Source organism: Podarcis muralis, chromosome 1 (genome assembly GCF_964188315.1).
Source record: "Podarcis muralis chromosome 1, rPodMur119.hap1.1, whole genome shotgun sequence".
In the NCBI taxonomy this organism is placed as follows: Eukaryota; Metazoa; Chordata; class Lepidosauria; order Squamata; family Lacertidae; genus Podarcis; species Podarcis muralis.
This window is the reverse complement of record NC_135655.1, coordinates 73,831,502-73,859,074: the sequence shown is the minus strand read 5'-3', so window position 1 is coordinate 73,859,074 and position 27,573 is coordinate 73,831,502. Positions and strand designations below refer to the sequence as shown.

General features: G+C 45.8%; 1 protein-coding gene across 2 annotated transcripts; it reads right to left on the bottom strand.

Annotated features, from left to right (window-relative positions):
• Positions 1 to 1,676: 1,676 nt before the first annotated feature.
• On the bottom strand, positions 1,677 to 27,040 carry IGF2 (insulin like growth factor 2). 2 transcript variants are annotated; one of them, XM_028733745.2, is made up of 4 exons: positions 26,555 to 27,040; positions 13,195 to 13,357; positions 6,798 to 6,985; positions 1,677 to 5,998 (listed from the first exon to the last, which is right to left on the bottom strand). In XM_028733745.2, the coding sequence occupies exons 1-4, from the start codon at positions 27,002 to 27,004 to the stop codon at positions 5,756 to 5,758; spliced, it is 1,044 nt and encodes a 347-aa protein (XP_028589578.2). In that variant the 5' UTR covers positions 27,005 to 27,040; the 3' UTR covers positions 1,677 to 5,755. The 2 variants fall into 2 exon arrangements, with proteins under 2 accessions (XP_028589578.2, XP_028589586.2); XM_028733753.2 differs by having other exon boundaries at positions 6,798 to 6,964; positions 26,555 to 27,019.
• Between the last annotated feature and the right edge of the window lie 533 nt (positions 27,041 to 27,573).

Below are 27,573 nucleotides of genomic sequence, written 5' to 3'. Positions count from 1 at the left end.
TGGCAGCTAAATCATACTTCAACGCTGTTGACAGGATAGTATATACCACTGCATGTGAGGGTAGCAGCAGGCTAACTCACAGGGCACAGGGAAGGAACACACAGCTCTTTCCTTTAACTGAGAAGAATGGCTGGAGCTCAGGTAGAAAAGTCAAGGGGCATTGCTGCCCTCAGCAACTGCCACCTGAGGCAGTTGCCTCACTTTGGCTAATGGTAAGACCTGACATCTGCCAATGAATTTTCTGTTTAATGCATTAAAGCTTTTAAACTTTGCTTAGGAATCAACAGAGTGTCTTGAACGGCAATGTTTCCCTCTGGCAGCCTCAGCATGCTGCATTTTCTTAAGGTGGGAACAGGCCTTTGATAAGCCCACTTACCAACACATGTGAAGCCTTGCAATGGGTGGCCAGGGCAGGCCACCACCATGAGATGCCACGATTCCCCAGTTGGCATTTGTCACAGACAACGGCCTAGAAAGGTGCGATCTCACCACCACTTACAACCAGGTTAAAGAACCCTTTTCAGGTGGAGAGGCACATTACTTCATGGGCAAACTCCAAACCCTTTTCTTTTCTTTTTGTGGGGAGGGGGGTGCATACTATTGGTGAGTGGGGCCAGAGGAAAAGTGGCCAGAGCAATGGGTGGGATTCTTGTTTTTGTACAGTAAGCTAGATTTCAGCCACACAGAAGTTAAGAGGCTTCTAAACAACCACATATACATCTCCATCCTCCATACAGGCAAGCCAGAGGCATTATGGCAGGCGATAGGCACAATGTAGTCAGGCAAAGGCACTTGTTGGGGAGGTACACAGCAGGACCAATGGATGGGCACAGCCAATGGAAAGTCCCAGGGGTCACATAGAGAGGTCTGAAGGGCTTTGTTTTGCTCCCAGTCCCAAGGTTCCCTACCCTGCCTTACAGTACAGTGGTACCGCGGGTTAAGAACTTAATTCGTTCCAGAGGTCCGTTCTTAACCTGAAACTGTTCTTAACCTGAAGCACCACTTTAGCTAATGGGGCCTCCTGCTGCCGCCGCACCGCCGCAGCACAATTTCTGTTCTCATCCTGAAGCAAAGTTCTTAACCTGAGGTAATATTTCTGGGTTAGTGGAGTCTGTAACCTGAAGCGTACGTAACCTGAGGTACCACTGTACAACCCTATGCATGCTTGCAATGGTGGCCAAAATGAATCAAAGAATCATTCAGTCCAACCCCCTGCAATGCTGGAATCTTTCACCCAACATGTGGTTCCAACCCACAGCCCTGAACAAGAAACACATGGGGTGGGGTGGGGGAAGCAAAAACAAAATGAGGGCACTAACTCAATTTTTAAAAAAAATGCATATGCTAATTTATATGTATAGGTGGGAATGTAGACATTGCCAAAATTTAAATAGAAATGCAATCCATTTCACTATAGTGAAGGCGGCTGTAATTGGGTTGACTGCATGCCTGGTCAAGTCTATGGGTCCGGATACTGTTGAGGGGCAGCTTCCAAGGCCCCTGGCTCTCCATTTTAATGGTTATCTTTAAACCACTACTTAAAAGGCACAAGAACATGTCAGGCCAGTAAGCCAGCCCCAACAAAGGCCTGAGCTGTTTGGAAGAAGTGTGGGGCGTGATCAGTTGCATGGATTAAAGAGAAGACCATTTTTACAGAAAGCCACCTGAGGCGGAAGAACATTGTAGCCGATTGCTTTATTGATACTGTATTACGAATGAAAAGTACAATAGGTGCATAATCCGGGCAGTTTGACTCTTGCATATTGAGTGCACACAAGTGAAATATTTCAAGATACATCAACACCCACCCCCCCCCCCTTCCCCACTCCCTCCCCGCCATATAAAACTTGAGCAGACAATAATACATATGACAAAAAAACAAGAACATTTTTTCTTTTTTAAAAAAAAACAACAAATACAATTCTTCCCTTCATTTAGTGCAGAGGCAGCTAGGTCCATCACCAAAAGTCTGAGCCTTTGCAAACAGGCAGGATGAAATGGATGAAGCTCTTTATGGGCCAGTAAGACTGTGGAACCAGTTGGGGGAACCAGACTCCCTCCCTCAAGCGTTGTGGCTTTGCACCAGAGGTTGGAAGAAAACAGACTAGTATGTGTTTCAGCAATGTTTGTGTGTCCATTTTTAACCCTCCCCCCCCCAAAAAAAAACCACCCCAGAACAAAACACTAGTTTGTAAACGACAAATGCCCCAAGAATCAGTTGTGTTACACCGATAAAGGTATTTTTACATCTAACTCCTAGCGGGTTGTGCTCAGACAGGCTTCTACTATGACAAAAATAGCCATCCTTGATTTGGTTGCTCTTCAGCAGGGGTCCATTTCCACGATTACGCTTGTAGTGGAAGAGCAACCTCACAAAATCAGTTACACTTTTGCTCACTGCAACAGAAGGCTTGAAGACATCAATACCCATCAACCACTCATTCAAACATTACATGCCTTAGTACAGATTCTGTAGGTCTCTTAGGTCAGCAGGTTGTTGAACAGTGTTGTAAGTTTAGTAGTTCCCAAGGCACCTGGGTGATTCGAACAACCAACTGAGTGTTCCATAGGGTGTACTCAACTATCCCAGTACACGAACACATTTCCTTTGGTTGCATTGCCACTATTTTTGTATAAAGCAGGCAGACCAAGGCCTATGTATGTTTACTCGGAAGGAACCAAAGTATGCACACATAGGAGTGAAGCATTAAAGAGAGTGCATGCAAGCCTGGAAAAAGAAAGCCCAACAGCCAAGATGCTATATAAGTTTTGATCATGTTCGGGGAAAGTCTTGTCTATATAATACGCAGCTCTACTTCCTGTGCACAGTTTAGGCTTGGATCTAATTCAAACAAATCAATGTGGGCACTCATTCAAAAAATATGCCTCTCTAGAGTATACCAAGATTCTAAACTTCCTGGGATTTATTATCCTGGAATTTGGGCCTAACATGTTGACTGATCGGGCCCTGAATTTACATTTGCTTTGCTTTTTGAAAAGTTTTGGCAAAGTATGATAAAAACGCTTAACTTTACCAGGTACTAAGGTAAATGATTACACAAGGTGAAGGGGGAAGAAATCAACTGTGAGGGGGGCAGTGAACCAGCCTGCAAGACGCAAGTGTTCCAAAGCCAATTTATAAACATACACTTTCCTTCATGGAACATTTACATGGGCCCCTTCACTCAGTCTTGTCTGCTGAGACTCCTCGCCTCCCACCCACGAGTTGACAAGCACTTGAGCATGTATTCACTTTGTGGACATACCACTGACTTGGACTAATATGCTGTAAGCAGGTACTTAACTGCTTTGCAGAACTCAGCCCAGACTATATATAAAATTCCCTTTGCTCTTTCCTCACTCTCGAAAAAAATGATCGTCCCTGTTCCCTCTACCAAAGCATATATAGAAAGCTATAAAGGCAGCTTCATCATCTTTGAGCGACGATTTTACTTGTCACCTTAAAAAAGGGGGACTTTTGGTAAAGAGCTTCTATGAAAGCTTCTGTGTTGGAAACTTTTTTTTTTTTAAAAAAAGCCTCTTTTGTTTTCCCCACTCCACCCCACCCAACCCCAAAACATTTTATCTGAGCTGTGTATTTCCCCGCTGCTTCGTAAATGATTAAGGAGCATATTTTTGTGGTTTGCAGGGCCATGGAAAACAAACAAAAAAAAATCCCCAAATGTTTCATGGCTCAAGATTGCAAGGTAACAATTTAAAACATTTTTTTAAAAAACAACAACAACCTTACCCTTTCTTAAAAAAAAATTCAAGTAATCTTTATGTTCTTTAAATGTATATATATAGATATAAGGCAAAGCAGGTACAGCACTGATAAGATGTTCCCCTTTCTCTATGCATCTCTATGTGGCATTGCTCTTATGGTTCTAAATGAGCCAAGTGATTGAGCTATAGAACATTTGATTATTATTTTTTATACCACCTTCTCCATACCTCTCCAATTAAGCCTTGAGTTTTGAGCAGATAATTGGGTTTTTAAAGTTCCAGTCCTTGATGCATCAACACAGGCCCTATGAGGCAGTGAGGAACAACCTTTCCTTCAAATCTGTTAGGTTACCTCCTTTTCCTCTGGAGTTTTTGTACTAACCCCCTCCCCCCCAAAACCTCTTCCTCACTCTAGCAGGGAAAGGGGAAACTTGGTGCTTTAAGTGGTTGTTATTGCTGTCATTATGGGATGGCGCAAGAGAGCCTTCAGAAGAATTGCACCTTCCCCTTTTGACAGGGAAGGAGGAAGCAGAAGCAGAAGCAAGATAAGGAGATGGTCAATTGTTTTGAGCCATTTCTCCTAATAAGGCTCGATTGGGCAACAACAAATCTATGCTCTTGCCAAACCTGATAGATGCAAAGAGTCGCTTTCCAGAAAAATGGCATTGCATCAGAGAGAAGATGGCAGAGGTGGCCAGAAAATTGATTTAAAGCACCTCGGTAGGAAGATGGTGACTCTCAGGCTGCAAAAGCCAAAAATGAGTACTCTATGTACAATGATTGCTTCCATGGAACAGAATCAGGTAACTCACAAAGCACATGCATATGCCTTTGCACTTGGCATGCTCTGGGTATCAGGGAATGAGTGAAGGACTTAAGAAAAAAATATTTTGATCTAAAATGCATATAGATGTATTATTGTGTTTCTGCATGTGCATGCGTTTTGTGTATATGAGTGAAAGGCAATTAGCTCATATGGTCATGACCAAGCTATATTTCAGAAGAGAAAAAAAAAGAACACACTTATCACACTTTCCTAAAACGAAAAGCTAAAAAATTTCAAGTTCAGTATTCGAGATCTTGTCCTTCCCACCCCACCCTCTTCTAATTTTCTGGGTTCGTTTTCCCCTTTTCCAACTTACATTAGCACCATAACAACATTTAAACATTACAATCCCTCTTCAGTTACTACATACACACACACACACACACACACACACACACACACAAATGGTCCCATTAAAAATAGTGCTTTTTCTGCCAAAAAAAGTTATATATAATATATATCTTATATAATTCAACTAAATCTGTGGCAAATGTGCAATGCAGACGCCTCCTCCATTAAAGTGAACTTAACGTTCACACACTCTCACTTCATCGGTGATTTTTAAAGGTGCAAGTACATTTGGAATTGTGTAATTTAAAAAAAGGTAGTGGGCCTCATCATTTCTTCTCTGGCTTTTAAAACATGGAAAAAAATGAAGAAGAAGTCTCAAACACATACTGTAGACTTGTGATTTCCAAAGGAAAAAAAACTAGTGGGGTGAAAATGAGGCCAAAATTTTAAACCTTCAGATATTCCACTCCAACCCCCCACCCCAACTTCACTTTTATTGTCAATACAGACATAAACTGGGCTTCTTTCAATATCATTATTTTCTCTTTCTCTGTCTTCATTGGTTGGTAAATTGACAGGCAGTGGCCCAATATTAAATAGTTCAAGTGCCTTAACTGTCCCTTTTAAGTAAAGGCTGAGAATACTGGGTAGGAAAGGAACAAGAACCAGCAAACCAAAAATACTTAAAAGACAATGCCACAGAAATGTTGTTGCTGCCACCGCCAACGTTGTAATCCTGTTTCTCTTTCTATGTCAGTTGTTTGGTGTTAATGGTGCCCCTTGTGGTTACTCCTTGGTGTGAAAGGGCATTTGCCCTCACCCCTCCACCTTGGTTTGGGAGAGAGAAAAGGGTGAGGCCAGGCCTAGGAAATAAAAAATAAAGAGTCCATTTTGGAAATTGTTCATCACAGTTCACTTCTGGCTGCCCAATGTTTCTGAGGTGGTGGTTTGCACAACAAGAGGCTTCTGGGTAGGCAGGACAATCAAGGGGCGATGGATCTTTGACTCCTCAGACTCTTGCAGTCCTTCAGTTTGCCATCGATACCGGCGGGCCCGGTGGATGTTGGGAATCCCCCTCTGAAGGCGCTGTGAACCTTTCTTCTGCCATATGTCGTATTTTGAGTACCTGGCATGAGAGGGCTTTTGAAAGGGATCCTTAAAGGAAAGCAAGAGGGGGAGAAATGGAAGTGGAACATCAGTATGCTGCAACAAGGAAATAGAGATATCCACAGTTTAAATTCACCATCAAATGTCACCCCACTCAACAGCAGCTGCAGTTGTACCTTGGTTCTCGAACAGAATGAGTTCCGCGGGTCCATTCGACTCCCGGAACTGTTTAAAAACCAAGGCACAGCTTCCGATTGGATGCAGGAGCGTCCTGCAACCAAATGGAAGCCGCACCAGATGCTCGGCTTCCGAAAATCGTTCGAAAGCCGGAACACTCACTTCCGGTTTTTGATCGTTTTGGGAGCTGAAACGTTCAAGTTCCACGTTGTTCAGCAACCAAGGTATGACTGTACTATTTGATTGGTACCCACTGGGCCCAAAAGACTGGCAACCTTTGGAAGAGAGAGTGAGTGGCTGACCACACTGGCACCCTGAACAGGAAAACTCCACCTTCGGAAGGCTGTTCAGTAGCATTTCTCCCATGACCTATCAACAAGTGCTCACTGACAGTAAAAATCCTGTGCATGTTTATTTAGAAAAAAAAAGCCCTGCTATCTTTATGGTGTATATAAAGTAGGAACAATGATATACACATTTGCTTTATATTGCTTTTCTTTCCCACCCCCAGCAATTTCTTGATCTGCTTGTGTGTAAGACATTATCTGCACCTCACGCAGAGATAAAACTGTTTTGCTGCAACTGCAAAAGCAGCAGATGCTAAAGATACGGGTTCCTGGTTGCCCAATGCTAAAATGCCTCCTGTTACTCAGATAGCATCTTCACTTACCTTGTTCAGTGCTGGTAAGGCTACAAGAGAAGATGATGAGAGATCACGCTCCGATTTGACAGATTTTGCGCAGTAAGTTTCCAAAAGGTTAAGATCGCAGCTCCGGAAACAGCACTCCTCTACTATGCCACGGTTGAGCCTTCCTCTGTTTCTGCCCACAGGCCTACCTGTAATAGCAGAAATGCCACCTTAAAGTTAGAAAACAAATTAAGAGCATTTATTTATTTGCACATGGCACATTTTTAAAAAGCAACCCTAACCCTGAAAAGACAGCAGCAAATCCACCACTACATCCAAAGATGTAGCAGTTCATGCCAGCCAAGGCAGAAGGTGTAAATGGGTGGTGTTTGTTTTTGTTACACCAGGTTCAAGCTGGCATGGCTATGGGGCTTAGGGAGCAGGATCTGCAGGGCTTTGGACACAGCAGTTCAAAAGCCACTGGTGTTCTTCCTCCAGTCATCCTGTTCTGGCACTTTCTACTGCCTACTACCGATGAGAACCCCCAGTAGTAGCTTCGCATCAAGCTGGGCAAAGCTGTGGACTCTGCCACAAAGATAGCCCCCTCCATTGGTAGTACTCCTCTCCACTGACAGAGGCTGGCAGAGAGGTGGCTATGCACCATCCCGCCCCTTGTTCCCAGTCATCAGCATGGGGTGCGTGTTGTGCCCTTGGTTAGTTAACACAGTAAGGGAGGGAAAGGGGACCAGGGTGCGAATCTTTTGTTGTTGTTGTTCTTTAAGACTGGCCTCACCCAAGTGGTTCACAAAAATATTTATTTATGAACCACTTTTTAGCCTAAGGCCATCAGGGCCAGAGCAGTGTACAAAATAATGCTACAGACAATCCCACATTTTATAGCAAAGTATTGGCATGCCATAAAAGTGTGGGAAGCTGCAACTTCAACTCTGCAATGGCTGCTCATCAAGAACTCACTGAACCTCTTTTTGCTGCCTGCCAGATATAAAGATGAGGACAACAACAATAGCAACAACAGTGTGTCTATCGGGGTCCATGGGCTGCATTTAACTTGCTCAGTGCAGGTCTTTTCTTAAGTAGCCAAATATCAGAGTGGCCAGACTCCTGAAGTTTTAACAGTTGCACAGAAGAGTGAAATTTCTTCTTCTAGCCAACTATTAACTATAGGAGCCTCAGGGGCAGCCCAAGGCATTTTTGCCCCTGAGGTGAAGCACAAGATGCCCCCTCCTTACTAAGAAAGAAGGAATGAGTAAAGATCTACATCATGAGCAATGTGGGGTGGGGTGGGGAATAAAGATCTACATCAGAATCTCCTGCCCCTGTGGATTCTGCCATCTGAGGCAGTGGCCTCACCTTGCCTCTTGGGCGAGATAGTCCTGAGGGGAAAAAACCTTTCCTAGCTGTGTACGCGTTCCCTTTAACTCTGCAGCCAGTGCGCTAGTTTGTGAAGCTGTGTACATATGACACCAGCCACCAGCCACATCTGTCCTGTAATTTCTTGAGAAATACTGCATTTTGATGTGTTTTCGTCCAAACCAGCTTCAATTGGATTTGAAAACAGAAGCCAATGGAAGACATTCGTGCCCATTCTCTGCTCATTCATGTGGACAGAGAGCAGGTGATCTGGAAACACATTCCACCATACTGATGTGTAGACGATGTGCCAATGTGATTTGAAACACAGCAAGGGAAAATGACCTTGCTGGAATTTTGGCTGCTAATGGATACGCAACTTTCAGCATTCCAGGAAACAAGATCCTTTCATTTTAATGTACAGTACGTTGCATCAACATGCTAGAGTTAAGTGTCTCTTTGCTGTCCTGACGCATGCTCAATTCTGTGTCCACTGTTCTGCAGGTCAAAATATAATGTGCATCATGGCATTTCATGAGAAATTCCAGTATGCTTTCTATTACGGGTATTTGTTTCTGTCTTCCTGGCCTGAAATGAATTAACTTTTCTATATCTGTCATCTGCTATTTTCTCTTTCATGGTTACTGCCAAATATTTCCTAGGATAGGCCACATTATCCAATTATCCTGTTAAATAATTGGACAGGGATTTGACTGTCCAAAATTCAGTATATCCTTCCCTTCCATACAAGACTCCCACCCCCACCCCAATAAAAGGTGGGGGGAAGCAAGCAAGGATATTCTATATCAAAACTATTTCTGCACACCATGAATGAAAGCAATGCACTTCTAGTGGGGGGGGGGACAAAAAACAAATAGCGCTGGTTAGTTTGAGCATTCATTCCAGAATGCAGTCATGTATACACACTGTCAGGCGGTGAGTTTCCCAACAGCTTAGTCTGTGATGCAAGAGTCACATGCAGACAACTGAGATTTTGCTGCTAACTAGAGAAGATGAAACAAAGTAAGTCTATAACACGAGCACACAGTAATAAAAGTACTTGGGCAATCATATATACAACTCGCAGATGTCTAAAGCACACTTGCACCAGCTCATCCATCCTCACAGCTGCCCTGTAAGGTAGGCCAGCATTGTCCCCCCCCCCCACATTGCTGACTCCTTGAGGCTGAGAGAACTCCTCCTTTAAAGCTCCCTTGCTGGCAAAATGAGATCTGACCCTGGGCAGTTTCTGCTCCACAGCTTAGGCACTAACCCACCCTGCCAGCTCGCATCAGAGAGTAGGTGGCTGTCTTCCTTTAAATTGTCCCTTCTCCTTTCAGTTGACTCACCTTCATTATGAAGGCTGCTTTCGTATTGGAGAGGTGTTACTGGGGCCTCGTACAGAAGGACGTCCCCCAGCCAGAGATCACTCAGGCTCAAGCTGGCTGACTTTCAGCAGTAAGCTATATTTGGGCCCCTTTGGTCCATCCACTGTCATGCAATCTTTTGAGCTTCCTCTCAGGAAAAGACCCAGGAGGTCACATTCAACAGCACATACAGCCTCTGCATCCTGCACCCACACAGCAGCAGGCGACAGACACGGACACAGTGGCTAGACACTAATTTGCTGAAGAATCAGAGTCCCCCGTGCCTTCTTGGGGTTTTAATTTGCCCTCACTCCCCCCCCCCAAACAGGAATCGCAACTAGCCTATGTTGTGCTTGCAATGTTGTTTGGGATTGCATTGCAAATGCACATGTGTGTACCAAGGAAGAAGTGTCTTGTGTATGTGCCTGCATATAGGGACTTATGTGCCACACTTCCGAGTAATTGTAAGATCCAGCAAAACCTGTGCCCGCTTTCCTCGCACGCCCCCTAACCACCACTTCTGGCTGATCAATCAAGCACCAAGTCAAGCGGAAGAAGACTTTGGGTGTAAACAATCCTCTCTTCCCCTGTCAAAGGAATGTGGGCACCAACAAGTGGTCCTTTGTCAGATGGCTGGGCAGCAGCAGCCATTGTTCCAAACCCCTCCCCCAAAATAGCTTCTCCCCCCCCCCCTATTTTTCCTAGTATTATTCTGCAGGACGCAGAGAGAGAGAGAGAGAGAGAGAGAGAGAGAGAATGTGCTTTGTCAGCATAAGTGGCTGGAAAGAGCTAAATTCTTATCAGCTGTTGGAAAGGAAGAAACAGGAGCTGTTGTTTACAGAAATCAGACGCCTCTTCTCTTCTAGTCCATGAAGGAAGATTCAGGTCTCTATTACCAATTTCTGAGAGGGATTTAATGTTTTGGGTGGGAGTGGAAAGGAATCCCCTCAGAGCTAAAATGTTTATTCCAAGTACCAGCCGCTGTTCCACACGCCACACTAGGCTCTTTATCTGGGAAAGGTGGGATATAATCAAACATACATACATACATACATACATACATACATACATACATACAAGAACTCCTTAAATGCTGATCAGTGTTCTGGATTTTGTGTCTATGGTTGATGTTGGTATATGGAAGCAACAAGAGCTGTTCCTTCTGCAGCATCACCTTTCATACATTTTTGCAGCAGTTTAAGTGACTAGTTTTGCAAACATTGTGCAAAACAAATACTAATTAGGCTTCTTGTGGAGTATCTGCTTCCTAGCCCTACCCAGAGAGTATTTTTAGCTCTCCAGCCCCTCTCTCCAGCGCCGCCACCAGCATCCCCACCCCCACTAAGAAAGAAATGGTACTTAAAACATCTGAGAGCCAAACTCTCTTAGGACTCAGTGCAAGCCTGACTTCAATAGGACTATGATGAATTGCCTCAGCTGGGCTCCTGACCTTTGGGGCCTTCGGACATAGTGGTAGATTAAAGAGCCTAAAAAGCAACTTCCCTTCTAAAAATGTTTTCAGAGGAGACTTCAGACCACCTACTACAACATGGGAAGTAGGGGAAGGACATCTTTTGATGCCAGACAGGACAATGAGCCGCACAGCATTCTTACTATACAGACTCTGGTAGATACTATGCTTCCTGTCTAGTTTATGGCAGCAAACACTGGCAGGTCTTTCTGTGCTGAAGTGCTCCAAGTTACCCTCTGTTCTCCTACTGCAGCAGAACACTTGGACCTCACTGACGAGCACTCTGTAATTTTCTGTATCCTTGACCACCTCCCCCCACCTTGCCAAAAAAGCTTGTCATTTCTATGATAACTCTAGAATAAATTATACCCAGTTATTAAGTCAGGGATCCATGTCCTGGAACCCAGATTCTGTTCCAAGAGTTCCGTCTTGGGAACATATGAAGCAACTGGAGAATGCTTCTGGTTGTGTGCTGAGCATGCTTCCCTCACTGATTTGCAACCAGAAAGCAACATCACATCTAGGCTTAAAAGGCAAGGTGTCCCAATCAAAGTGGGCGGGCCTGCAGGCAAGCTTAGAGCTCAGTCATTGATCTTTTAAAATGGCAACCACTAGCTCCAATCCATGCACTTCTAAAATGCAATGCAATGCAATGCGCGCGCACACACACACACACATATATAATGAGGCTATGTGGGCTAAGAGTGGCCAGTGTGTGAAAAAGGCTCTATGTGCAGACTGATGTACCAATATACCATGGGGGGGGGCACCCTCATTGTTTCCAATATCATTTTCATCATTCCCAGTGCACCATGAATACAAGAATGCCACAGAGGCATAGAGGTGCAAAAGAATGCAACGCAACCAGATTCCCACATAGCAACACATTTTTTTAATCCTCTGTGTGACTAAAAAACAAAATGCTTTACAGTGGCCAGTTTCTCAGCAATCACAAACGATCTCACGTGGTGGTTGCAACGGGGAATGACTTAAGCAGCACAGCACATTGGTGCTCTGAGAGATAAACCAACCTATACTGAAGGAACACTTCCACAGACCCCATCATCTTGTGTGCTGGAGGGACTTGTCCTTGGGCAAGAAAACTCCTTGCTCGCTAAAGACTTCTCATTGGGAAATTAGGTGATGGTTTCAAAAGTACTGTTTCAGGGATGGTATTGTTATTATTGGGTTGTATGTGGCTACCCATCAATGTAAGTTTCTGGTGGTAGTGGGCACTCTTTGCTGGGTAAAGAGTTCAACTTTGGCCGAATTCAAGGCAAAACTCTTCTGAAACCAGGTAAGCTGTGTTTTTGCTCAAATGCAGCTCTGACTCAAAATGGTACAGGGATCTATCTCAGATAACCCCCAGTCCCATTTTAGGTTAAGCAGTTTAGCTGCAGCATCCATGGGATTAGACTTCATGTCTCACAGAACTTCTGCGTCTCCAGTCAACAGCAAAGCAATAAAGCCCCATAAAGCAGGGCATCACCACCTACAGCATTGCCAGAGGTAAACAATGGGTGGGGATGGAATTGCTTCTCGTTTCTTATTTATTTTATTGGATTTATACACCACCTTTCTGCCAAGACAGCTAAGGGCATTTACAACTTTAAAACACTAAAAAATATATGATGTAAAATGTAGAGTGACTCCAGAGACAGATTTAAGGGAGCTCAACCGGTTCAGTTGCACTGGGCACAGAGCCTCAAGGGTGCCACCATTATGATGCCCAATGGAAGGTGAGAGGCACAGGGTGTGTGAATTTGAGACCCCAAAGTCCGCCAGTGGTGACTCTCAGTTTTACCAGGAGCCCATTGTCTGTGTGCTTCCTGGCTTGATCTCCCTCACTTCTGCCTTCCCTCAGGACACATAGGTCTTCAGCAAACAAGGGAAGGACCTTTTACAGACCCATGAGCTGTAAGAGGAAAATGAGTGCAGGAGAGCTGGAGAACTAATAGCACCGTCCTGCACATGTCTATTCAAAACTAAGTGACACTAAGTTTAATGAGGCTTAGTCCCAGGTCAGTGGGCAAAGGATTTCAACTTTTACGTTTTATTCACATATGAATACAGGTTCGTTAGTGTCACATTGCCCAGTAATAGGAAGATAGCACGGGCCTACCTTATAGGGCTTCTTTTGAGATGGTATTTCATGTATATGTTTTCAAAACTTGAAATACACCACATAAAAACAACATCAACAAAGGCCGTGCATAAAGAATATACTTACTGAAGTAAAAACCTCGGTCTCCACAGACAAACTGCAGTGTGTCCACCAGCTCTCCCCCACAGAGGGTTTCAGGAGCACCATATGCAGAAACAGAATCCACTGTGTAGGCCAGGAAGGTGAGGGCAAGCAGCAGTATCCTCCTGGAGGTGCACATCTTCTGCACCTAAGAGACACATGTTCAAAGGCATTAAGAATGGCTACAGAACGGTTCCTTCTATATTATCCAAACAGCTGTGAAATGTTGAAAACGGAATACAGTAGCAAAATAAGGGGGGGGTGTCTTTGGTCTTTTTTTATTCTGAAAACCAAAGCAATCCCAACAAAGCATAGGTAATTAATATTGTATAATCTATACAGTGGTACCCCGCAAGACGAATGCCTCGCAAGACGGAAAACCCGCAAGACGAAAGGGTTTTCTGTTTTGGAGGCGCTTCGCAAGACGAATTTCCCTATGGGCTTGCATCGCAAGACGAAAGCCCATAGGGAAATGCTGGCGGTCGGGAGCAAAGACTTTCGCCCACAGCCGGCCTTCAGAAGAGGACCTCTTCTGAAGGCCGGCGGGGGGCAAAAGTCTTTGCTCCCCCCCGCCTGCCTTCCCCCCGCCTGCCCCGGGCGATCTTAAAATGCTGGCGGGCGGGAGCGAAGCGTTCGCTGCCGACCCCCAGCATTTTAAAATCTCCAAGGGACAGCAGAGAAGTCTCTGTCCCGGGGAGATTTTAAAATGCTGGGGGTCGGGAGCGAAGCGTTAGCTGCCGACCCCCAGCATTTTAAAATCTCCCCCTGTCCCGGGGAGGTTTTAAAATGCTGGGGGTCGGGAGCGAAGCGCTGCCGACCCCCTGCATTTTAAAATCTCCCCGTGTCCCGGGAAGGTTTTAAAATGCTGGGGGTCGGGAGCGAAGCGCTGCCGACCCCCAGCATTTTAAAATCTCCCCGTGTCCCGGGGAGGTTTTAAAATGCTGGGGGTCGGGAGCGAAGCGCTGCCGACCCCCAGCATTTTAAAATCTCCCCGTGTCCCGGGGAGGTTTTAAAATGCTGGGGGTCGGGAGCGAAGCGCTGCCGACCCCCTGCATTTTAAAATCTCCCCGTGTCCCGGGAAGGTTTTAAAATGCTGGGGGTCGGCAGCCCGACCCCCAGCATTTTAAAATCTTCCCGGGACACGGGGAGATTTTAAAATGCTGGGGGTCGGCAGCGCTTCGCTCCCGACCCCCAGCATTTTAAAACGCTGTTCCGAAGGGGGGGGGGACACCTGCCCCAGCCGCCCCACTTCGGAAAGCTGTTCCGAAGCGGGGAGGGAGGGCGGGGACATCTGCCCCAGCCGCCCCACTTCGGAAAGCTGTTCCGAAGTGGGGAGGGGGGCGGGGACATCTGCCCCAGCCGCCCCACTTCGGAAAGCTGTTCCGAAGCGGGGAGGGGGGGCGGGGACATCTGCCCCAGCCGCCCCACTTTGGAAAGCTGTTCCGAAGCGGGGAGGGGGGGCGGGGACATCTGCCCCAGCCGCCCCACTTCGGAAAGCTGTTCCGAAGCGGGGAGGGGGGGCGGGGACATCTGCCCCAGCCGCCCCACTTCGGAAAGCTGTTCCGAAGCGGGGAGGGGGGGCGGGGACATCTGCCCCAGCCGCCCCACTTCGGAAAGCTGTTCCGAAGTGGGGAGGGGGGGCGGGGACATCTGCCCCAGCCGCCCCACTTTGGAAAGCTGTTCCAAAGTGGGGAGGGGGGGCGGGGACACCTGCCCCAGCCGCCCCACTTCGGAAAGCTGTTCCGAAGCGGGGCGGGGGCGGGAACACCTTCTGAAGGCGGGCGGGGGGCGAAAGTCTTTGTCCCCCCTGCCTGCCTTCCCAGGGGCTTTTAAATCGCCTCAGACAGCGGAGAAGTCCTCCGCTGTCCCGGGGTTTTTTAAAATGCTGGGGGTGGGAAGAAAAGCCCTTGTCCCCCCCCCCCCAGCCTTCAGAAGAGGTCCGGGGACAGACTGTCCCCGGACCTGGTCTGAAGGCGGTTTCCCTAGGAACGCATTAATTGATTTTCAATGCATTCCTATGGGAAACCGTGCATCGCAAGACGAAAAAACCGCAAGACGAAGAGACTCGCGGAACGAATTAATTTCGTCTTGCGAGGCACCACTGTATTAGTATTAACTCTGCAATCCATACTAAATCATTTGCCTGAGGCTTTTCCCACCATACCTTTCCCAAAATTGAGTTCTTCAAGTGCAAAGGAAGAAATGACACCTTGCCTTGCTTTGAGAGTTAATTAATTTTGAGCTCAGGTCCTGAGCATCAAATTGCCACACGTGACTTTCCAATGAGATAATGGCCTCCCCGATTGTCAGCTAAAAAGCAACACCTCTATATTGAACAGAGAGGTAGCATAGAGAGAGATCTCTTGGTGGGAAAGGGAATGCCTCCCTCAGCTCTTGCAGTTCTCTCTGGATGGCCTATCAGGAGTCAAATGTAACAGACAAGATTGACAATGGGGATGAAGAGACGCATGCCAAGGATAGGGCAATACACAAGCAGTTCACATTACAATTACCATAAAACAGGGATGGGGAACCTGCAGTTCTCCAGATGTTGCTAGAATACTGACTCCCATCAGCCCAGCCACCAGGGTGATGGGAGTTGGAGTCCAACAACATCTGGCCACAGGTTCCACATTCCTGCCATAAAACATACATTGAAGAAACCAACATAACAAAGCTCACTGCAGCCACTTCAGTTCACCTTGTAAAAACTGAAGCCAGGCGATGAACAGTTGTTTCACTGAAGGACTCAAGGCAGGGCCCCCAAGTCCAGATACAAAGCAGGCCCCGGCTCCACTATATATTTAAAGCAGTATCACATCAGTTTAACAGTTATGGCTCCCCCTCCCCCCCAAAAATATCCTGGGGTGTGTAGTTTGTTAAGGGTGCAGCGAGTTGTTAGGAGACCCCGATTTCCCTCACAGAGCTACCATTTCCAGAGTACCCTGGAAAGAGGGAAGCTCTGTGAGGGGAATAGGGGTCTTCCATCAACTCTCAGCACCCTTAACAACCTACAGTCATACCTTGGTTGCCAAACACCTTGGAACTCATACGTTTCAGCTCCCGAATGATTGAAAACTGGAAGTGAGTGTTCCAGTTTTCAAGCGGTTTTCGGAAGCCAAACGTCCGGTGCAGCTTCCGATTGGCTGCAGGACACTTCTGCAACCAATCAGAAGCCACGTTTTCATTTTCGAACAGTTTTTGGAGTCAAACGGACTTCCAGAAAGAACCAAAGTACGACTGTACTCTTCTCAGGATTATTTGGGGAAAGCTGTGACTGTTTCAAGTGGCATAATACTGCTTTCAATGTATAGTTCAGATGGGGCCCTGGCTAGGACAGAAGTGCTAACTGCATTTCCAAACAAGAGAGAGTGTAAAAGCTTGTCAGGATATATATATATATATATATATATATATATATATATATATATATATATAATTAGTGCCATATAATGACTTATATAATGAGTCTACTGGAGAGATATACAAATATGTATAAACAATAACAATATATTGCACCATATCAATAAAATACAAGTATATAATAGCACAAAACAACCATATTACGATAATAACTGCACCAATCAAATGTGTTATGAAGATCATGATTCACCAAGCATGTGTCAACTGATAAAAGTCTTTAGTGGCATACAAGTAAAGAGGGACATCTCTTTACTTTTGAGCAGGAGTTCTAAAGGGTGTAATTATATTTGTGGCATGCTCCAAAAAGTTATTTTGTACAGTTATTTGTACAATCTGTTGCTCTTTTAAAGTACAGCAACACCTGGTAAAAACCAATTCAACAACAGCTTGTCCTCAAATAATACTTGGTCGTCTATAACAACACGTTGCTCCTCCTGTTCAGTGAAATCAGGGCACCTTCTTTGTCAATCATAAATTTCAAAAGTGGGTATTTTGACCTATCAAATATAGCTCCCCTAATTGCTAGACTGTTGCTCTGGACAACTTTAAACCAGACTTAACACCGCCTTCAGAGACAGCACTGCTGTTCTTTGGAAAGTCTAGCTAACATATGGTCATCATTCACAACAGCACAAGGCAGACAGGGTGACCTTTCGTAGAGTTGGAATTAATCCCACCAGTGATCTAGTTCAATCTATTCCTGGCTTAGCCCCAAGCTTTCTAATGTGACCCTAGACAGAGTCCAAGGCCGGCTTTCTATCCATTAATCCATACCACCTATCCTGGATTACCAACTTTCTAGTAACTTACAGTCGACTCAGTCCCCAGTGGAGGAGTCCCACAATGCAGATGCAGGGAAATAATTGCTGGAGCAACAGAGTGATGGCCCAAAGGTAGTTTGGTATATTATTTCAAAACAATTTGATTTGGTCTTGAATCAAGTGCTGTTCCATAAGATTCACCTTGGAATTAAAAATCTTAAAATGCTTTCTCCTTTATACCCAGAATAATGATATTAATAAATTGGTGTGTGCGTCAACTTGTAGGTCATGAAATCTATTAATGAAAGCAGTGTCTGTCCAAAGTATTTTAGGATCACACAACTAAGCTCCTTGAGGGATAAATATATTTGCGATTATTTCGGTACAGTATGTTAACCTTTGCAGTTCCCCTATTTTGCCTCCCATATAGTCTGGAAGCAGCACAATGAAATAATGGTTTAATGTGTGCATGCTACCAACATCTTCTGACTCTGTTAATGGTTAACACTGCACTGAGTCGAGTCTAAACCAACACCACCTATCAGTTTACAACACATGGTGATTTGATTTTCCTTCATTATTAGAGAGCTGCTGTGATTTGGCATGCAGTACTGCATGCAAGCATCTGTGTGGCTAAGTGGCCTCTCTAAGTGATTTTTGTCAACAGAGAGGCTCGGCTTGCTCAAAGCAATTGGTCCAAATCAATGGTATAGATTTAGCCTGTCCTATATTAATTCTGGAAGGTGCAAGTATTGCAGACTATCCAGGCTTCTAAACAAAGAAATAACCATAACAACCAGTAACAAGGTGTTTGCAATGCACTATTTTAGCGTTTTGCTATATTCACCCACATTACAGGTATGATTACTGTTATCCCCTTCCCCTTCTAGGGATTCAGTATTTCTTAAAGAAAATAAAGGAGATATTGTTGCAAATAGAGATCTGTGAGCAGGACCTCCTGTGTTGTGACTGTAGCTGTGGAATAGGGGAAGGATGTTAACTGTGCTGCCAGGGAAGAGAGGGCTTAGGTCTCTGTGCCATTTTCCTGGTTAAGAACAAACCATAGCCCCAATCTGCATCACAGGGCAAAACATATGGGTACCTGTAAGTGCAGCCATCACCAAGGACAGGATTTAGCTTTCAGAGCACCGTGTTGCCTTTCCAGCTGTCCACGGGAACATGCCAGAAGTTGAAATCCTGAGTGTGGTGGTGGGTGCCACAGTTGTGAAGCCGACTTGGTGAACTGCCCAAAACTCAGAGGCTAAGTAGAGGCAGAAATTCTGCCACACAGTCCCAAATGTCCCAGTGAGCTACCTGTGCTCCCTAGCCCTACCTACGCTGCATCAGATGAAGCAAAAGTCCCGCCAGCCTACCTGGGCTCATCTTGTAGGCCGCATGTGTAGGCCGCAGTCCTGTGTTCCGTTGTCCGTAAGGACAACCCAAAATCCCAGCTGCCAATTAACTTCTGCCTCATGTTGTTAGTTTAACCACCTTGTCATTGACCCTGGTCACAGTTAGTCGCCCACAAGTGGTTGCTTAATTCTGACAAACTGGCTAAGCAAGTGTGTGTCTTTTCCAGGAAACCTCAAAACTGGAATCCGCGTCTGAAGTTCACAAGTTATTTGGGGGGGTTGGAAGGCATCTCTGCAGACATACATTGTAACCACGCACACACTGCAGCCTAGTCTATTGGCCAATAGACTATTAGCCAATCCCACAGAGTGCTTCTTTCAAGCCTAACTTGGGAGAAGGAAAGACCCTGTGGGCACCAGAGAAGACCTCTGGGCTCACCTGCAGGCACCACTCTGGCCATTCCCGCGCTATCCCTCTACGCTATGTGGGCATTGCACTGACAGGAGATAGGTGATGTGGCTCTTCAAATGGCTTGGCATGTCAACAATGCAGACACCCCCACTCATAACAATATCTTGGCAAAACTCAGAAATAACGGCATAGAAAAATGCAAGTGGGGAGATGTAAACCCAAATGAAGAAACTATTTCACCCCCACTTCCTCACTTCTCACCACATATTCTGTCTGCTAGCTTATCTCCACCTTTCTCTTGAAGTAGAAGTCAATGGTACTTTTAACTGAGCAGCCAGAGAACTCTTCCATGGTTCTAGGTAACCAACTTTCCAGTCTATCCTTTGATCCCGTTATTAAACTATTCTCTCCTGCCCAAGCCACAGCCCAGGAGCTAATGCAGGCACCTTGAGAGGAGGAAGCAACTGTTTTGTCATCAGCAGCAGTAATTTCAGATAATGTTCAGACTGCAATTAGAATGGCTTCCCCTCACCACAGAACTGATCCATTTTCCATTTGAATAGAATTCCCTCTTCCTCACAATAGCTCCTTCCCTTCCTCCCCTTAGGCCAAAAGTGAACAAGCTACACTTACATTATTCTCTTGCTGGTGGTTTCTGTTAGGAGAGCCATTTCTGAAGCATCCTGAAATAAACGCTGCGCAAAGGGGAGTATGGTACTTGTACTGTAACCTAAGCCAGCACCAAAATGGACGCCCTGCATGATCCCATCCTGTGATCTCTCCTCCCACAATTAAATGCTGCGCTTTTCAGATACAACTCAGCAATGTTCACCTTGGGCAGATTTCCTACCCTCCCCCCCTTCCCTTCTTCACCACCAGAGGCCAATGTAATAGGAGACCAGGCTGAGAACAGCAAGGGAGCAAAAAAACACCCTTGTTTACAGGGTGCTGAACTCCCTGCTCTTTCCCATCCCCAGATGAATCTTCTGCAAACAACCTTGCATCTTTGTGTTTACTCCACAGGAGTCCAGAGACAATGGGGCAGCAGAGATAACAGGGGCTTAGTAGGAGGCTTAAGAGCCAGTGTTGCCATGTGGCCTGCTTGCTGCCAAGCTCTCCTGCTCCTCCCAGCAACAACATGTGGACCCTGTGGCTTTCTACAAGTTGCTGGGACTCCATCGTCCATCAGTACCAGCCAGCACGGCCAATGATTAGGGATGCTGGGTGATGTAGTTCAGCAACATCTGACGCCAGGCTATCCATCCCTGCCCCTAAGCGCTCAGGCCAGAGCCCACACTCCACTCCCTTGGCTGTTTCGGGGAGCAGGTTGGACTCAGGGTAAGCACCTTGGTAAGGGTGCAGCATCAAAGACGAATGGCCACAGCTTGTCAAATGCCTCAGTTAGATATTTCCAACCTTGTGGATTTGTCTCAAGTGGATACACAGGAAAGCCATCAGGTCCGGGCTGATGAAAGGTGGAAATAAACACAGTTAAGTTCCCTCCTGTGTGCCTGAGGCCACCTTGAAAGAGAGGGCCGACTCTAAGGAAGGGCATGGGGAGAAAGCAGCACAGGCCACATGGGAACATTCCTCAGTAGTACCTGGATCTCAGAGCAGCTTAATGGTTCTACATGCCAAGTGATTTATATACAATTCACAGTGCAAACCAATACCAGTCCACTCAGAAATAAAGCCCATTAGGTTCTATGGGTCTTATTCCCAACAAAGTGGGTACAGAGCCTATATTACTAGCTGTGCATGCCAAAATAACACATCCCTTTGCTTTAACCAAAACAAAGTGGAGCAAAGGGGGCCTGTTTGCCTCATGATTGGTAACACTGTAATACATTCATTTCATTTTAAAATGTAGCAAATGCTCATAAAAGCAGCAACTTTTTTTTTTACAGTTACAATTCAGATATATTCAAGAGCTGACTTGCTGAATCTTGCATTTGAAATTGTCCCCCACAATTGAATTCCACCCCACTCTTAATATTATACTGGCCTTGTATATTAAGGGGCCTACTTAATGTCATGGGCCAGAGAGTGAGTTGTGCCAATTTCCTATAAAGCCATTGGTGGGAGGGTTTAAAAATCACAGGATAGGCTGGTGGGAAGAGGATGCGTCAATTATCAGCTATTTTTTCTCCTGGTAGAGGTACTTCAGGTTCAGCTGGGAGGAAATGGAAGAAGCTTCTTTTGGGGGGGGGGGAGAGAGAACATAGGGGGGGGAAAGATTTTCTAGCTTCCCATTGTATGCCTACAGGTGTTTCTCCACCTTTTTAGAGAGCAGCAATGGCAACCTGCTCCTGTCACATTGGCCTGCTACAGTTACATCTAGTTGCCTCTTAACTCTTGTACTTGTATGATCTTAATTGGTTAGGTGCACACAGGAACTTCAACAAAATGTTGTAGTGCAGGCTGTTCCTGTTTGGATTTCCAAACCTTCAATTCCAGTTCCCTTATAATTTATCTATTTAATTTAAATTCTGATTTAGCTACATAAGGAATAGTGCTTGAATAACTGAATTCTCCATTGTGCGTGGGTGGGTGTGGTGGGTGTGTACACACTGCCAGTACAGGAAAGAACCTTTCCATGTGTTACAATAAAAAAGGCAGCTTTGAAACAGAAGTTCATTAGCATGGTAACGATAAAAATAAAAGGCAAGAGGCACAGAGGTGTTAACTTTTATTATGTATCCCTGGATTTCAGTATGTTGGAGTGTGGTATGATAAAGCTCCACAGCAAAGCCACACACCCCAAAAGCATAATATCAGAAATCAGAGGTCTAATTTATGTCTGCTGCTTCCACTGGACACTTCTGTTCTAGCTTACATGTAGCTGTTTTCCTTGTCACCAGCATCCCAAGTCATAATAGCCTCCAGGCAAGCTGGCATGGATGTTATGGTGGTTTCAGGTCATAAATGCCAGGTCCTTTCAGGTCACAGATGCCATAAATTATCAATGCAGGCATATGTGTATACCTATCAGAGGAGGCATCCCTCCTCCTTTCTCACAAAGGAGGGAAAGCCGCTTCTGAGATGGTGCCTGGAGTGACATGTGTGCAGCCTCTAGGTTTCAAAGTCTAAAACTAAGAAAAGAGCTAGCTACTGTTTTAATTCCTATGCAAATTATATAGTTTTAAACCAGACAGAAGCTCATTTTGGCATTAAGCAGCATATAAACTAATAAATCAACATCATCAAAATAAAACGAGTAAAGAGGTCATGCTGTTAACTGACCAACATTTCTCCAAGTGACAGCTCTCCTAGGAAGGTCTGTGGACTGATTTGCAAGGCTGCTTTAAGTTGGCTTCACCTGAGCTGGCTTAAGGGTGGGAGACAGAGGGCCATCTGTCATGGATGCTTTAGTTGAGATTCCTGCATTGCATGGGGTTGGGCTAGATGACCCTTGGGGTCCCTTCCAGCTCTACAATTAGAAGATTCTATGATTCTATGAACTGTGGCCCTCCTGTTGCCCTTGAGCCTCAGCCATCAAGACCAAATGGTCAGGGTTGAGGTCCAGCAGCAGCAAGCGGGCCATAAGGCACCTCCCATTCCGGATATAAGTCCTATCTGAAGGGCCTTCAAAATGCCATTTTTAAAAAAGGTGAAAGCAGGTCGCGCTGGAAGAACACAGATGATTATTTTTGCTTTCAGATGTGGAAAGTGTTGGGGGTTGGCTCTCCCTGCACCAACACAAGCTACATATACGTTATCATTCAGTTTTATATTACTCGGTCCTCCCTTGCAACCTCTCTCACACATACCCCTGTAGAACCAAAGCAAACTTCAGCCACCCAAGTCTGATGAAAATGAGTTGTATTCATAGAACCTTAGAATTGTAGAGTTGGAAGGGATCCCAAGGGTCATCTAGTCCAACCCCTTGCAAAGCAGGAATCTCAGCTAAATGAAAGGATGCTCTAAGTAGTTCCACTGAGCATGTCTGACTTGAGTCCATTTGTAGTCTCATTAAACTGAGGTCACATCCGAAACATGCCTCTGAAATTCTTTGGTGGAAAACCAAATATCCTGAAAACTCTAGTTTGTTAAGGGTGCTGAGAACTGTAGCTCTGGGAGGGGTACCCTACAGTTCCCAGGATTCTTGGGGAGAAGCCATGAGCTTTAAATGTATGGCATGGATGTGACCTTAGTTGGACACAACCAGTCTTCAGTGCATCTTTTCAGGTGGTCCTTTGCTTTAAGACAAGATAGTGGGGAAGGGGACTCAGCTAGCAGAAAGCTCCCCCTTCAGCCTCCTGTGCCACAAAGGAACATCATATTCAGGCACCAAGCCTCAATCTGTGTACATTTACCACTGAAATAAGAGTATTGCTTGAACTTTGGTATTCAGCCTGGGGGGGGGGGGGATTTAGTACATTAAATAAAAACAGGAACAATCTTTCTAAAGGCATCTGGCAGGAGACAGGAAAAGGAAGATTTAAAAGTCAGTCTTCACCCAGGTGACTGATCAGTTTCAGTTGCTCAGGTTAACAACTTTCTTTATTTTCCCCCTTTCCTTTTCTGCATTTGCTTCCAAAACCTGAAGTCAATAAGAAAGGGGGGGGGGGATACGTCTCTCCCTCGCAAGCAAAGTCCATGGTGAGCTGGAGTCGACTGGCACGCAATTTGCCCCCAAACAGATTTCAAATTGGCTCTGTTTCCTGGCAATTCGTAGCTAACTCTCCCAAGCCCTGCAAGAAGACAAAATTCCCGCCTGTTGAAAGCTTCTTGTTTCACAGCCGCCGCCTCCTCCTCACTTCACTCCTTGACGAAGCAGACTCTTGCCGAGTAAACGTCTTGGCACAATAAGACAGCCAGTCTAAAAGCCGCCACAGCACAGAATTTCAAGATAGTAACAGCAAGTTAAAGCACACAAGTCACACACACACACACCCCGCCCCTACTCCCCGCAGGCAATGCCTCTGTTGTACCCATTCCACAGACAGCTTAAGAAAATATTTGCACCATAAAAGATGAGTGCTTTTTGGCTGCCTGAGACGGCACTGTAAACTCCCCTTGATCTCCCTTGAGCTGCTGTAGATCACTCAACAGGTCAGAAAGAACTATTCTAGTAATAGCCTTCTGTGCAAACCACAGGTAAACAGCTTTTCACTTTAAAGAAAGTTGCGGAGAAGATGTCTCTTTCTGCAAGAAGCTACGCTGCATGTTCCCTGGATATTAGCAAAAGGAAGCCCTTTTCCCTCACACACCCCTCAACTCAACTGTCTCCCCTCGAGACAGTATTTTGTGCCACGGCTGGCTAAAATCTCTTGGGGTAAAAAGAAAAAAAACCCGAAACCTGAACAACTGTTGACAAACACTAGTGGTGCTGAAGTGAGTTGTAAACAGTAGTCTACAGTAGGGCAGAGTGAGGCACCAGCCGCAGGGTTTGAAGCATCGCTCTCTTCTCTCCCTACGACTATCTCAGCTAAAACCACCAATGCAAACCTTCCCCCGCCCACTCCTCCTTCCTCCTTTCCTTCTTTTTAAACACTCAGCATTCTAAGCCACAGATTAGGAACCCTGTCAGCGTACTCCTGGCTGAAAGCGCTTCAGACACATCTGCTGGTACAGTTATGTTGAAAACTACAGTTTCCTCAGGTCACCCAAATCCCTCCAGCTCATCAGAGTGCTAAAACCTTTCCAAGTTTCTCAAAAACAATTACTTTTGGGGAAAGCAGTTGGAAGAAAAGGAAAGGAAAGGAAAAGGAGAGGGAATAACAACAAGAATAATCTATACAAAGTAGAAGGCCATGTGCCAGCAGTTAACTCTCGGTCAGTTTTGGGCTTTATTTTCCAGTTTTCTCCCCACCCCCTCCTTCTGTTTTCATCCCTCAGAGACCTAACATGCTGTAGTTTTGTTTTTAAGAAGTGAATTTAACTGCCAGGACTAAGGAACTGTGTGTTCTTCATACAAAATGCACAAATCTTCAAACACCCCCTCCCCACTTCTAAGCAGCTTGAGAAAAACAGGCAATAATTTTGTAATAATAATACCAGTAATAATAATAGCACGACTTAGTGTTCCGCCCAGCAAACAAGTACATGACCTTACATGTCCCTGTGCACAGAATTGCAATCCAGATCTCCAAATCACATGTAGGAGGACTTAAGCCTAACTTCATCTAGACACTTCTCCACAGGCAAAATACAAAGGGCACCTTCGGTTCTCCACCCAAAAGGTCCACATACAACCTGAGGACTACCGGCTATTTAATTTCAAAGCATCATAAATGCAATCAAGACCTTTGGCATGCAAAAATGTCCCTAGGTTGCTTTTTAAAAAGTAACAACAGTAATAACAATGACAAAGGGCAGAAAACGAGGCGCACAGCTTTTGCAAAACAATTTCTGGCCAGCAGCAACACCTCCATTCATAAAAGTGACGAAGGAGTGGAGGGTTGCCTCCAGTCTCCTTTGACAGATCTAACTCTCCGTTGTGTATTGTGCAGCCCGCGCCTTCAAGTGAGATTTACCAGCCCCTTTCCCGTGAAATTGCCTCCCGTTTCATCGCTCTGGGTATTAACAGTCCTGCAGCCCCCAGCCCCTACAGCGCAGGAATGTTCCCGGAGCTGGACGCTTGCAAAAGCTGGAAGAGTGCAAACCTTTGCAAGGAGTCCAAAACAGGGGACTCTGACCCATCCCTCGGGGTCCCTCTAGCGTCCCCAGGCCAATATTGCAGAACGGGGGTCTTAGGGGGGTTGTTTTTCCTGACTGCTCCGCTAACCCGAAGTCTGCCCACCGAAAGTTGTGTGTGTTTGTGCGGTATGGTTGGTTTTTTAAAAAAAGAAAAAGTATGCAAACTCTCGCTCCGTGCAGCCGGTCCCCTTTGCAGCGCGAACTTTCTGCAAAACGCTTGCACAGCCGTTGCGAGAAGGGGAAAACCGCCTCACAAAAAAAAAAAAAAAAAAAAAAGGTGTGCAAGGCGGCGGGGCGGGGAGACGGACCGCACAACTCCGAGGCAGAGTGCGCAAAGTTGTGGGTGGCCAAAGGAGCCCAGGACTTGGAAAAGTGCTCGCGTCCCTCTCGTGAGCCGAGCGCAGAAACTTTTGTGCTTCTTCTCCAAGACGGGCTCCCCATCCCCGGCCGGACTCCAGCTATTGGCTTCTCTTTTCCTGCAATCGGTGTGTCCTTCGGTGAACTCGAGAGCCCACGGAGCGACGGGAGAGAGCGAGAGAAAGAGACGGAGCGCGCAAAAATAAAATAAAAAAGAGCATCCCAGGGGGGAAAACCGCACGAATGTGGCAGCTTTGCTCTCGGGGAGAGCTGCTACTCCGAGATGCTGCTGCTGCTCTGCCCTCCGCGCCCTGCACCCTTCCTGCTCGCTGCCCTCCGTCCGCCCGGTTGCTTTGCAAACGGGAGATAAGTCTCGGCTGGTTTGCTTTTCCCCTTACCTTTGAACTGCCACAGCTGCTGCTGCTGCTGCTGCCGCCGCTCTCAACTTCTTGCGTGCAGATTTGGAACAAGGCTGGGTGGCTGTAGCATTCATCCATGTGGTTCCTCTGCTCTCTTGACATCGTGAGGCTGCTTTGCTGGGTTCTCTGGCTGTATTTGGTATAGCAAGTCCCTTTTTTGAAAGAGAAATCTCTGTCTGTCTGCATATATTTAAGAGGTTTCCTTTCCCTCACCGCCACCACCTCTCTCTGTCTCTCTTTCTCTGTCTGCCTGTCTGTCTTTGCTGCCTCTTTGCGTGGGTCTGGTTTCCAGAGGCAGCGCTGGCGGGGCTTCCCAGTAGCAGCTAGAGCCTCAATTAACTGCTCCACAGCTGAGGAGACAGACTGAGAGCGCTCACTGTCCCTTCTTTTATACACCCATCCAATGGGCATGCTCAAACTTCCAGCCATCAAGGTAGCAGCCAATAAAATTGCAGAGGTTATCTAACCCCTCTCATTCGCCCCCCTCCTTTCTTAACCTCCTCCCTTTTAATTTTTTTAAGCTCTCCTGAGACTCCCATTTGGAAGACACACAAAAAAAGTTCCAATAGTATGGTTGGGGGCTCTTACTTCATGGAGAGCATTCCTCGTCCTCCCCCCTCACAGGAAAGAGGGGGAAATGTGGAGGGTGGGTTTGCTTGCATGCATGCATGCTCCATAGATATATAGATATATATTTCTTTGGTGAACTAAATAAATGCTATTGGGATTGAGAGATGTCAGCACCTTCAGGCTACCCAATGTTTAACAATGATTTGCCTTTCATCTCACTGATTGAATTAATCCTCCTTTTTAATGTAATCAAAGCTCAGGTCAAGGAAAGAGCTCTGCAGTCATGCTCCAGTCACACTGATCTTGTTAATCAATGACTATTGCTCACCTATCGCTTCTTGTTTATCAGTGGCTATTGCCCACCTAAATTGTTATATGTAAGAGCAACTAAAGACAGACCCTGCCAACTTGCTCTGGGGAAGGGAGAT